Source organism: Puntigrus tetrazona, chromosome 14 (genome assembly GCF_018831695.1).
Source record: "Puntigrus tetrazona isolate hp1 chromosome 14, ASM1883169v1, whole genome shotgun sequence".
NCBI lineage: Eukaryota > Metazoa > Chordata > Actinopteri > Cypriniformes > Cyprinidae > Puntigrus > Puntigrus tetrazona.
In genome coordinates, this window is record NC_056712.1 from 26,559,493 (window position 1) to 26,571,369 (window position 11,877).

Below are 11,877 nucleotides of genomic sequence, written 5' to 3' on the forward strand. Positions count from 1 at the left end.
TAAACAAATGAAGTTATAAAGGAATTTTGCAGCAGTTGCTTTGAGCTCCTTTTAGAGAAAGTTTTTCATGTAAGCTGCAAGTTACATATATTGTATATGTGCATTTCCCCTTGTTACAGTTAAATGAGCAGAAGTGTAAACGTTTTGTGTTTCACTGAGAAAGAAAATAATTCTAGGCTTATTGAGCTTTGCCAGCATTATAGGAATGAGTGTGTGTGTGTGTGTGTGTGTGTGTGTGTGTGTGTGTGTGTGTGTGTGTGTGTGTGTGTGTGTGTGTGTGTGTGAGAGAGAGAGAGAGAGAGAGAGAGAGAGAGAGAGAGAGAGAGAGAGAGAGAGAGAGAGTCACAAGCAGCAGGTACTGACTGAGTTGACTGATCTCGGTATGGCTCTCACTGGTTTTGAGATCAGCTGCAATGTTCTCTAGTGTTTAAGACACATCCACACACTTACAATAAAAGACAAATCACCACAAAATTATTTTATTAGTAACAGTAAATGTTTTTATTCTGTGCACATATAAATGTAAAAAAAGACATACAGGAGATGTGCAGAGATCATGTCAGTTCATTAAAGGCTGATTTATTTTTTTACAAAGAGCTCAACTTTCATGTTTTCACACACTGATATGATTCGAGTAACTGCTTTCCTTCAGGATATCACAGATTTGAAGCTGATCAGAAGAGGTTTATTAGTGCACTGTAATCACCACAAACTGTACTAAAACAACCCAACAACATATACTACTGATTAATATACTATTTTTTGCTTTTCTGTCATTGATTAATGCATGTAAAGAGTCAAAGCAGTTTGCATCAGCAGTCTGAGGTGCAACATACCCTAAATAAAAGAGGCAAAGCCCTTCTGTCTCATTAAAAGACACATTATTAAACATAATTTGGTTGATTTACAGTTATTAGAGCTTTGGCTCATATTTGATCAGATGAGTTAATATTGCTGTTGCATGGAGATGAGGACATGATGGTGTGATTTCGTCCCACGCTCGGCTGGACACCCACGGGACCATGCTCTCAAAGGCATTTCTGTGGCTTTAACAACAATGCTAATGATGCTAACGCTACTTAGAAACACTAATTTATGTACAAATGGATATAAAGCCCAAGCCCTCATGTCTGCCGAAATACAGTGTCACAACGACGTCAATCTTCAGGTTTTGTGGATTTCAGCAGATGGATTCCATCTTCAGTGACTACAAAAAAAAAAAAAAAAAGTTAATCTCGAAAGAGCTTGTGTTTCTTTAATTCAAACAACACAGTATCATAATATACAAATAAGAGCCACAAAACTCCCTTCTGCAGTAAGGAAATATATAGCATATTCATGACTTTAGATATGCTCATGATTCACACAAAAGATGTGTTTGCTCATTCATCTCCAGACATTTTAAGCAGAAATCATTGTAGAGTGAAGACAAGGAGTTAAAAGCTGCAGTTTGAGGGTTTGACCTCCGACCCCTGCATCAGCGTCTCACCGGCCGCATCTGCTGAGATCTCCTCACCAACTCCTGAAACACACAAGAAACACACTGCTGATGTTTGTCTGAATTCATCAGCACATGAGCTGCAGAAACCATTCAGATCATGGCATGCTTTGTATTTATTTATTGTTATTGCTTTGCTAATTATATTGTTTACTTTTAGTTTACATTATATTCTCAGAAACTGGAATATAAATATGCACTATACTGCATCTCTGGGACACTACATCTTCTGAATGGTCAATAATCTTCAGATCTTTAGTCCAGTGATATTTGTCCATCTGTCTTTGTAATTAAACCTGCTATATTGCCATAATCCTTCTACATGTTAAGTATGATTCAGCCCAAATAAATCAGAGAAAAGCACATGATCACCGGTATAGTTCGGAGCCTCACTCACTCACACAAACACGTACATTTGTTCATTTGCTTATATTTTAAATAAATGGTTGTATCAGAATAGAAGTCAGATTATCTTTAATGCTTGTAATAAGCAGTTCTGTCTAACAGCCCAGCGCTGCGTGTCACGAAGCGCTGCCGTCATCGAAGGACATGAGAAGCACTCATCTGACATAATCTGAGGCAACAGAGTGCAAGATTATTGTGGCTTCTGGCACAACACAAAGAGCAATGAAGAGTCAGCGAGAGGCTGTTGTGCACAGATGTGAAGAAATCTGTGACATGTTCTGTGTCTAGACTTTGTCTTTGTCTAGACTGCAGTGAACTCTACTCAACAATCTCGGTTCTGTTACACAGCACTGGTGATGCACTGCTTTATTACAGTATGTGTAGTGACCAGAGCTTTATTTTACCACTCAAGCATCTTTTCATCTGAAGCTTTGATCTAGAGTGATCAGAAAAATAATTTAAAATAGAGCTTGTTGCTGCTGCAGATGTGAACTGTTATTAATCTGTGTTTCTGAAGCTAATCTGCCAGTGTTCCCAAACATTACCCTCTGGAGCGCCTGCGCAGGTCACGTCCTTCTCTGCTGCCTCTGCTAAGGGTTCTGGAGCTGGGCTCGGTTCCTCTGCTGAGGGTTCTAGAGCTGTACTTGGTGCAGCCGGCGAGGGTTCTGGTGCTGGGCTCGGTTCCACTGCAGCTGGATCTGCAGCCAGAGTTGACTCCGGAGCTGAACTTGGTTCCTCATTTGTAGGTTCTGGAGCTGGTCTTAGTTCCTCCCCCGAGGGTTCTGGAGCTGGGCTTGGTTCCACTGCAGCTGGTTCTGGAGCCAGAGTTGGTTCTGCAGCTGAGATCGGTTCTGGAGCTGAGCTTGTTTCCTCATTTGTGGGTTCTGGAGCCATAGTTGATTCTGGAGCTGAACTCGGCTCTTCAGCCATCGGTTCTAGAACTGGAGCTAATTCTGGAGCTGGGCTCAGTTCCACTGCAAATGGCTCAGGAGACACCATCAGTTCCTCAGCAGGAGCTGGTTCTTCACTTGGTACAGGCTCAGACACAGTGAGTTCTGGTGCAGGGCTTTGCTCTACCGCAGTGGGTTCTGGAGCTGATTCTAAATTCGGACTGGGTTCAACTGAAGCAGGTTCTGGAGCTGTAGCTGGCTTCTCTTCAGGAACCGAGCCTGCTTGTTCCAGTATGGGCTCCGAGCTGGCTTCTGATGGGGCATTCAGAGGCGATGCTAGCTCAGCTGACTCGGGTTCTGGAGCAATGGAGAGATCTGAAGCTGGTTCCACAGCTAGAGAAGGAACTGTAGGGATGGATTCAGTGGGTTCTGAAGCATCTGCTGGATCTTTCTCCTCCAGAGGAGCATCACTAGCGCTGACCATTGTCTGCTCCGCTTCAAGCTGGACATCTTCCACCGTCTCGCCTGGTCCAGGACCCAGATCATCCGACAGAGCGCTTTGAACTGGCAACTGCATCTGATCTGAGATGGCCTCGACATCTTCTGCTACAAGCCCATTATGAGAGACTGGCAAAACGCAAGCAGAGAGAAAATAAGGTTTATTTATATGCATTAAACACACAATTGTCCAAGAGCAAAAATTATTTCTTCAGTTGCTTCACACACGCTATAGAAATTTAGCTTAAAACAGAATCTTAAAAGAAATAAGACAGAGCTCTGTAGAGCTATGCCACAAGGATCTAAAGATGTTTCTTAACAGAAAAACTTGTTAAACCACTGAGTAACTACAGACGTGCTTTTCTTCCTGAAGGTAGCACATCCCAGATCATTTTTTCTGGTCATGAGTACATGTGTTTATGCCAAGTAGAAGGAGCAGAAGTGTAGCTGTGTGTGATTCGCTTTCTACACACACACACACCTTCATCCAGGTTATTATGACAAACACAAATCTGCAAGAGCTGACATGTTTAATGATCGGTAGAGCTTTAGCTGAACTCAGAATCACATACTATAGCAGTAAATAATTAAAAACACACATTCCTGCCTCACTGAAATGGTTAATATTTATCTTTCCACAAACACTAATTAAGCATCATGGAAGATGCTCTCGTGGAAACCAGCAGAAACATTCAGAATAGCAGTCTGTTGAGTGTCTACAGTTTCCTATTCTTCTATTTCATTCAGGCCATTTCAGGGCAAAATTTCTTCTTAGGAATGCAATTCATATTTGGTTTTTATAACCTTTAATAAATGTGAAGTCGCACTTATAACAGCATTCACAAACAAACCAACAGACATGACATCACTGTCATATTTGCGTACTATAACACCATCCCCATCTCTGGAAATGCAAATATAATTTAAAAAAATCATCATTAGACTGAAATTAAGATTACATTGAGATTTTGATTCTAGACTGGTGGTTCAGATTTGAGACACTTCGGAACCAGTCCAGTCGTTCTCAGCAGTGTGAGAAGCTGCATGATGAAACAAAAAACGTAATATTTTGTTTGCGTGTGATTGAAACATTGCGTGTTAAATTATACACACTCAGGAAGAACCACACTCCTGCACACACGCCTGGAGGTTCTGTTCGGTTCAGAGCTCATTTCCTCAAATGTTGTGATGAAAAAGTAATTTCCTGATGGTCAGCGGCACTGAGGAGAGACAGCAGCCAAAGATGACAGACTCTAGAGCAAACAGTGAACAGACTCACAGTGAACAATATGTCCCTCTCTGTCCGTGTGTTTGTACGCGTGAACACGTCATCAGCAGCAGAACCACCAGAGACGCTCAAACACAAAAACATCAAATCTCTCCTTCAACAGGTGCTGTATTATTTGCTCCTCTTTCATTTTCATGCTTTCCCTCATGATTATTTTATCCCATGTTAAATGAACCTTCTTGCCTTGATTAAACCCAAACAATCTCCTCCAAAACCATAAATCTTATCATGATCGCAAGCCAAGCTGTGTTCCTGAACTTACTCAAACATAAGGATTTCTCTATGTCTTACACACACACACACACACACACACACACACACACACACACACCCATCTTCATTGTTTGAACCTGAGGTGTGTGTCTGAATCACGCTCAAGGTTTTTGAGTCCGAGATTTTCAGCCTGGATCTGGTTGAAGGTTTACTCAGACATTAATTCTATGATTGTTTTCTCAAATGAAGAGACAGTCGTCCTCTGTGTGAGAATTTGTATCAGTTTTCAAACCACGTGAATGTCACACAACGACACAAACCTCTAAAAGAAACAAGAGAAAACAGCCCACAGAAACATGGGTGAAAACCGCTGGAAGTGCCATCATGAAGCAGAGTTTTCAGTTAAACAGGGAGCGAGTCTCTCTGCTCAATGGAAGCACCGATGTGAAAGTGATCTGGAAACACAGCAGACTGGTCAGACCAGAGAAACAGATCGACGCCCGGGGCTTCATGTGTCCTAGACGGGGTTTGAGCTGTCTGTCCTCATATCCATCATCGGTTTAGGGATCCTACAGCACAAACTCACTGACAACAGCTGGACAGACACAAACATAATCTTGATATCGTGTAGGATATAAGTTGCAATAATGAAAGATCGCCCATAAATATTACTATGAAAAGATGTCATCTCTGACTATTTCTTGTGTGTGTGTGTGTGTGTGTGTGTGTGTGTGTGTTTGGCAATGTCAGTAGACATGCACAGGTCTGATAATGTCATCAAGCCAAACTTTACCTACCTGCTTTAGTTAAATAGCGATGTTTCTAAAAATGACTTACTCGGAGTTTCTCCGTTCGCGTCCTCCGCTTTGACGCGCGGGCGGTTCTCCTGCGCGAGCGTCTGTGTGCTGGAAGATGAGCAGCCCATCCTGACCGTGTGCAACTTCCTTTTAACTATCAACTAGTTTTTTAACTATTTTTTTTATCTATTATAATTTTTTTGAATAGCGCTTCTCAGTTCTAAGTGCTGATCATGCCGCATGTGTTCCTGTCAAACAGACGCGAGCGGACTGAGACGCGCTGGAGCTGACGCGCATGCGCTGTGTGTGCCCAAATCTGAATAATCACCTAAAACACATGCATGTTAGAAACTACATCAGACAATTAGCGGGAGTCAGGAAGAATATGTTACAGTATATTATTTATGAGTGTGATGGAGACTCTCGAGGGAATTTTAGTGTAGTTTAGTGTCCAATGGATCCTAAACACTATATTTTTATAGTGTTAGACGAATTAAACGTATACGCAAAACTGGAACATTGAATAAACATTTACAAATAAAGCACTGTTTCCCTCCAACAAGTCATATGAGAACAAACACTTCCTGGTAAATTGGCATTAAAAATCACTAAGAAAACTAGGAGAAGCCACTGAATATAGAAATTTTCATGTATGATAAACAACTTGCACATTAGAGCTAGAAGAAGAAACACAGCTGTTTGGATGAACATTATACACAAACAAATACTTTGAAGATAGTCTTTCTTCAGCCATTTCAGAGCAAACATGACTGTTTCGACGTGCATGGATGAATTTATTCAGTAAATGCTCATTTATGCGCATTTTCTCTTGTTGGATAAAAAGTTTGTCCTTACTCAAATATGCGCATTTTTAAGATTCATGCGTATCTTGACGTTTCCATGCAGAGTTTTTAGGCGATACACCGAAACGTGTATAAATGAGAAACATAGCTACTGATAAACATCTATAAGCGTAAATATAATGCATACAATTAATTTACAATTAAACAAACAAACAATTGGTTTTGATATATTCTTGCAGTTTTAGTAAAATTAGTTTAATCCCTAACTGATACATGTAATCCAAAGCATCAGGACTAATTGAAAATGACAGGTAGGAATTTGATGAGGGTGGAAGTAAAATCTGAAGTCCTCTGCTGTAATGTTTTTCAGCAGGTGGCAGTAAAGCGCTCGAGGAACGACTGCTTCAGAAGAAGAAGAAGAAGAAGAAGAAGAAGAAGAGCTCTGCTGCTGAAGTACAAGCCTGTTTGTCTGTTTGATAGATGCACGTTTTTCTCCTCTGAATTCCTTTCGGAACGAGTTTATGCTCCAGTCCAGGTATATTTTCTTTATTGAGTTTATCTTCAGAAGCAGCAGATGTGAATTGCTTACTTTTACGTGTTGTTTGCTCTAATGGGTTTGGTGCTGCTGGTTTAATGCAAACTTAAGTGTTACATTCTTAAAGAGATTGTTCTGTTGATGGGTTTTGTAATCTATGTATTAAAAAAAAAAAATCTAAAACTATCCAAAAGTAGACCTCTTGAGTGAAGGGTGTTTGTTCAGACTCTGTGGCGAACTGTTCTCGCCTGCTGGACCTCTCAGTGGTCTGCTCAGGGCTGTATGTTCGCTAGATGGACACCAGAAGAGACTCACAGATCAGCCTGTGCTTCATCTGTTCTCACCTGCAGCTCTGGTCACATTTGTCCTGGACGTAACAGAAGCACCACAACCAATCAAAACTATTTATTTAGATCTGGGTGATTAAATCTAGTCAAGTGTTTCAGACGATTAGATAAAGACTGAAGCGGTGTTGTGGATCTTTGATGAGCAGGTTGGGGGAAAACTGCTATGACAAAAACCAACAGGTTTACTGGATTTACTATAGTAAAGCATGTCTTAAACCATTTTCTTTTCCCAGGTCGATGATTCATCAGGAACACATTCAAACACTGAGTGTAAGATAATGAATGTCTCCATTTCATGGTCCAGAAGACTCAAGAGATGTCCTCATTACCAGGATCTGAGTGCTCATGCTACGAGGATTTTTAATGGACTTTTTTTTGTTTAAATGTGTACAGTTATACAGTACAATAACTTGGCATAAGTGTCATGAAGATCTTGATGTTTTCGCTCCATCTCTGATCTCACACCAGTTTATTCTCCAGCTGTTCAATCCTCTTCATCATGGTGTCTAGTGGTAAGCTGTTAAGAAATGTACATTTTTGGTGAGAGATATTTGATGTTAAAAAAAAATAAAAGGTGATTGATAAAAGTTCATGTATGTTCAGCAGTCATTAGTGATGTGTCAGACAAACCCCACATTTCACACTAAAGCTTTTTAAAAGGTTAGTGCTTTGCAGAGATGTCTGTGAACCATGAGGAGTCACTGGCCCCCGACTGAGCCTGGTTTCTCCCAGGGGCCACTGATTTTCCAGTGATTTATTGTTGATTTGATCTGCGCTGGACAATGATGTTCTGTAATGAAATGTCTTTAAACACTGTTACTTTAATTTTTATGCTAATCTTTTAATTTTACATTACTGACACTATTCTATTTGATGAAGTGCTTTGGCACAATCTGTATTGTTAAAAGCTCTATATAAATAAAGGTGACTTGTCATGACTTGAGTCACGCAGCAGTGCTGAACCATTGAACTAGCTTTTACATTCAAATACTTCAGTTCAGTTTTATCTATTTGCAGACATTCTTAATGAGACTTTTGTAAATAAGTTTGAGTTGTAGTTAATAGTCTCTTACTGGCCTGCGTTCCATAAAACAATCAAAACACATGTAATGGCATTTTATTATTTCAATTGCATTTAATATTAACATTTTAAGAAATTGTTTGTTTTTGCATGCTTTAAGTTGTTCTTGCACTTACACACTTGAGTAGTGTGTGGTGTTTTGCGTGCCTTGAATCAAAATCATTTTTCCAAAGCAGTTTGTTCAATTGATACGAAGCTTCAAAAATGTTAGTTTCTACTATCAGTTTAATCAAACTGCTGTCTGGTTTGAACACATTTACTTAAATTAAATGCACAGTGAACCCCTCAGTTTAAAACTGATTATTTCTTTAAAATAATACAGAAGTTCATGAAGAAACATTTCACTTATGTGATATTATTTGATCACCAGATGGCAATGTGCAAAAACCTAAGCCCCAATCTCTTTCTGAGCATCAGCTGAGATCCATGAAATGAATTCAGTGTGTCAGATGAGCAGATAAATAAACGTGCTGTGCATTATGGATCGGTGAAGGAATAAAGGATATACTTCTGTGAAATCCTCAACAGTGCTTCAGTGGTCTTGTTGTGGAACAGCATCATCTTCCCACATTTACACTGATGTGACGGCTGATCTAAGACAGAAAACAGTATTATTTGTGCTGAATTTACATTTACAGTGTTTTAAAAATGTGCACACTGGTATATTAATTTATCTAAAGAGTAACACTACAGAGAAACACACTGTTCTGATTCTGCTTTCTTGAAGTTGAACGTTTGTTTGCCTATATTTAACAGCTGTTTATAAGCTTGTGTTTATGATAACACACATAACTGACACATGCTGTAGTACCTTTACAGCTGAGAATCTGAGTCTTCAGTTTGTCTGTGATCTTCTCCATTTGACTGAAGTCTTCTGCGTAGTACACATGTTTCTGCTGCGGCTCTGACGCTATAAATTTCAGTTCTTCTTCTGCAGTCTCTCCAACACCTACTGCATATACAGTAATACCTAGCGAAGGAGAGAGTGTGAGCGGCTTTGTCAGAACAGGACTGTCTTGTTATTTGGAGACATTTCTACATTTTTCAGATGTTAGAATCAAAGGGTCATCAATCAGTTGCATGATGTTTTTTACCTTCTCTGTCAACTACTACTCTTCTATCAGTAGTAGATATGTTTGAATGTCACACAACGACATTCACGCATATCTAAGTAACTGCAATTTAGTATTTGTTTTTCAATATTTTTTTATTATTAACACATTACTGTGAGTCTCTAATGTCGTGATATGTTTTGTACCATCAGCTTTGACCTTGCTGGACCATTTGTGCACATTGTGCTGAGAGCGTCCGTCTGTAAACACTACGGCGACCCTCTGCGATGTTCTGCTGCTGTTCTTGAAGCTGTTCTGGATCAGGTATTGCAGGGCGGGTCCGATCATGGATTCCCGGCCCATATAACTCAGGGCTGCGATAGCCTCCTGGAGCTCGCTAGCGCTGCGGTACTGTCCCAAAGTGAACTCGCTGCGGACTTTAGAGGAGTACTGGAGTAGTCCGACCCGAGATCCGGCCGGCAGAGCGCTCACCATTCTGCTCACAAACCGCTTCAGGAGATCAAACCCGGTAACGCCCAGATGTCTGGAGCCACTAATGACAAACATGACATCCACAGATCCATGTACACAGTCCAGACCTGCAATAACAATTTGTTAAATGTATTAATCTTGCATATTCTTAGAGAAGAGAAAGAAAAAACTAAGAGAATCCTAAATTAAATTCCCCAGAATGTATTTTTACTGAAAATGTGATGATTCACATAATTTCATAATTTTATAATTATGCAAGTTTGATTCAGTTAAATGAGCTGCTCTGACTGGGATTCTGTTCAAGAAACAGTGAGTTCTGTGAAAAGCACTGAAGGCAATCACGAAACAGCAGTCCAGAAAACCAACACTTACCACATGTTTTGCCGTCTGGAGCGAGTGTGAAACCTTTTCTGCACCGGCACTTGAATGAGTTGTCTGTGTTCACACACTCATGCTCACACTCATGGATTCCTGATACACACGGATCAGATCCTGAGGAAATCAGAGGAGTGAAGCTGAGGATTCAACATTCATCATCAGTACAAGTTTCCTAAACATCTGAACTAGAAAAGGTCTTCAGGATTATACAACAGGAGCCATATTTCCCGGACATGTCCTTGCCAGAATTTTGAGGTACTTTGAATCAAAGCAATACAGAAATACTGGCAAGCATGAGTCCGGGGAAAATGACACGTATGGTCACCCTAATACAATATCTCTTCAGGATGATAATGGTGTATGAGCCTGAGCCCCACAGGCAGGTGGAGGGGCATTTCATAATTTTATTATCTTTTTACAGTGGAAGTGAAAACACCTGACTGAGCTGCACACAGCTTTGAGTGGAACACAGAAAGCAGTTTGTCAATCTGGCTGAAACTGGCCACCAGATGCACGTGTTCTGCATAGGGCTCGCTGCCAATGGCCTGCAGGGTTGCCAGGTCCACTCGACCTACTCCCACCGCGAAGATCTCTATCCCGGCCCGCCGCGCTCGATCCGCATCTCCTTGCACCAAGTCCTGTGGCCGGCCGTCGGTTACCACCACAGCAACGCGGGGCACGTGCATGTGGACGGGTCGTGCGCCATGCGCCAGAGAGAACGCCACCTCACGTGTGAACTGCAGCGCTAAACCTGTCATAGTTCCTGATGCCAGGTGCTCCATGCGCTCCACAGCGCTCAACATCTGCTGCTTCTCAAAGTAGCTGTTCAAGAAAAACTCGTTCTGCACCACGCTGCCAAACTGCACCAGTCCCACGCGTGTCTGATTGTGGCCCACGTTCAAGAACAGCAGCAGCTCCTTGATGAAGTTCTTCACCTGCTCATAGTCTTCAGGACGGACACTGCGAGAGCTGTCGATCACAAACACCAGGTCCAGCGGCTGTCCTTCACAAGAACCCTCTGCATAAAAACCACAGCATGCAGTTCATAGAGAGAGCAACTCATTCAGCGCAGTGAAAAACACTAAATCATAGTTTCTCAGACCTGAGCTGTTTCTGTCTGATGGTGATGGTTTGCTGGGACACACAGCACAGCTCCAGATGAGCAGCACAATGAAAGCTGTGCTCTTCATTTCTGAGAGAAGAGATCACATCAGCTAGAGCCACAGTAAAGCATGATTTAAATCAACGTTTTAAATATGAGAACGCATGTTAAAAGGACATAATGGCACATTTGATTCAAAATCTGTTTTGTCGTTCACAATAACATATGGGAATGTGCCCTATGTGTTCTGCTTGATAGATAAAACAACAGTATATCAGCACTATATAACAACAAGTACAGCACTCTAAAACAACAGTATATCAGTATATAGGCTCATAAACAACCATTCCAGCCTTAAATAGATGAATATTAATGTTTACTAGTCAGTTAATAGTGCACACATACCTGTTTTTAAAGAGCAGAGAGTGCTGAACCGAGGTGAAGCAGACAAACACAAGTGGAGCAGAATCCAGATGTTTTTCTGTTGCAGGACATTCA

At 41.0% G+C, this 11,877-nt stretch overlaps 2 protein-coding genes and 1 long non-coding RNA gene across 3 annotated transcripts; 1 reads left to right on the plus strand and 2 right to left on the minus strand.

Annotated features, from left to right (window-relative positions):
* Window positions 1-514: 514 nt before the first annotated feature.
* Window positions 515-5,885, minus strand: LOC122357411 (cell surface glycoprotein 1-like). The gene is made up of 4 exons (XM_043256790.1): window positions 5,630-5,885; window positions 2,449-3,420; window positions 1,490-1,522; window positions 515-1,207 (listed from the first exon to the last, which is right to left on the minus strand). The coding sequence occupies exons 1-4, from the start codon at window positions 5,715-5,717 to the stop codon at window positions 1,158-1,160; spliced, it is 1,143 nt and encodes a 380-aa protein (XP_043112725.1). The 5' UTR covers window positions 5,718-5,885; the 3' UTR covers window positions 515-1,157.
* A 795-nt stretch (window positions 5,886-6,680) lies between these two features.
* LOC122357364 lies at window positions 6,681-7,864 on the plus strand. Its single transcript, XR_006252458.1, has 2 exons — window positions 6,681-6,927; window positions 7,508-7,864. It is a non-coding gene; the product is annotated as an uncharacterized LOC122357364 (long non-coding RNA).
* Window positions 7,618-11,877, minus strand: LOC122357363 (matrilin-2-like). The gene is made up of 8 exons (XM_043256725.1): window positions 11,785-11,877; window positions 11,380-11,469; window positions 10,714-11,295; window positions 10,272-10,391; window positions 9,614-10,006; window positions 9,167-9,325; window positions 8,862-8,948; window positions 7,618-7,783 (listed from the first exon to the last, which is right to left on the minus strand). The coding sequence occupies exons 2-8, from the start codon at window positions 11,465-11,467 to the stop codon at window positions 7,734-7,736; spliced, it is 1,479 nt and encodes a 492-aa protein (XP_043112660.1). The 5' UTR covers window positions 11,468-11,469; window positions 11,785-11,877; the 3' UTR covers window positions 7,618-7,733.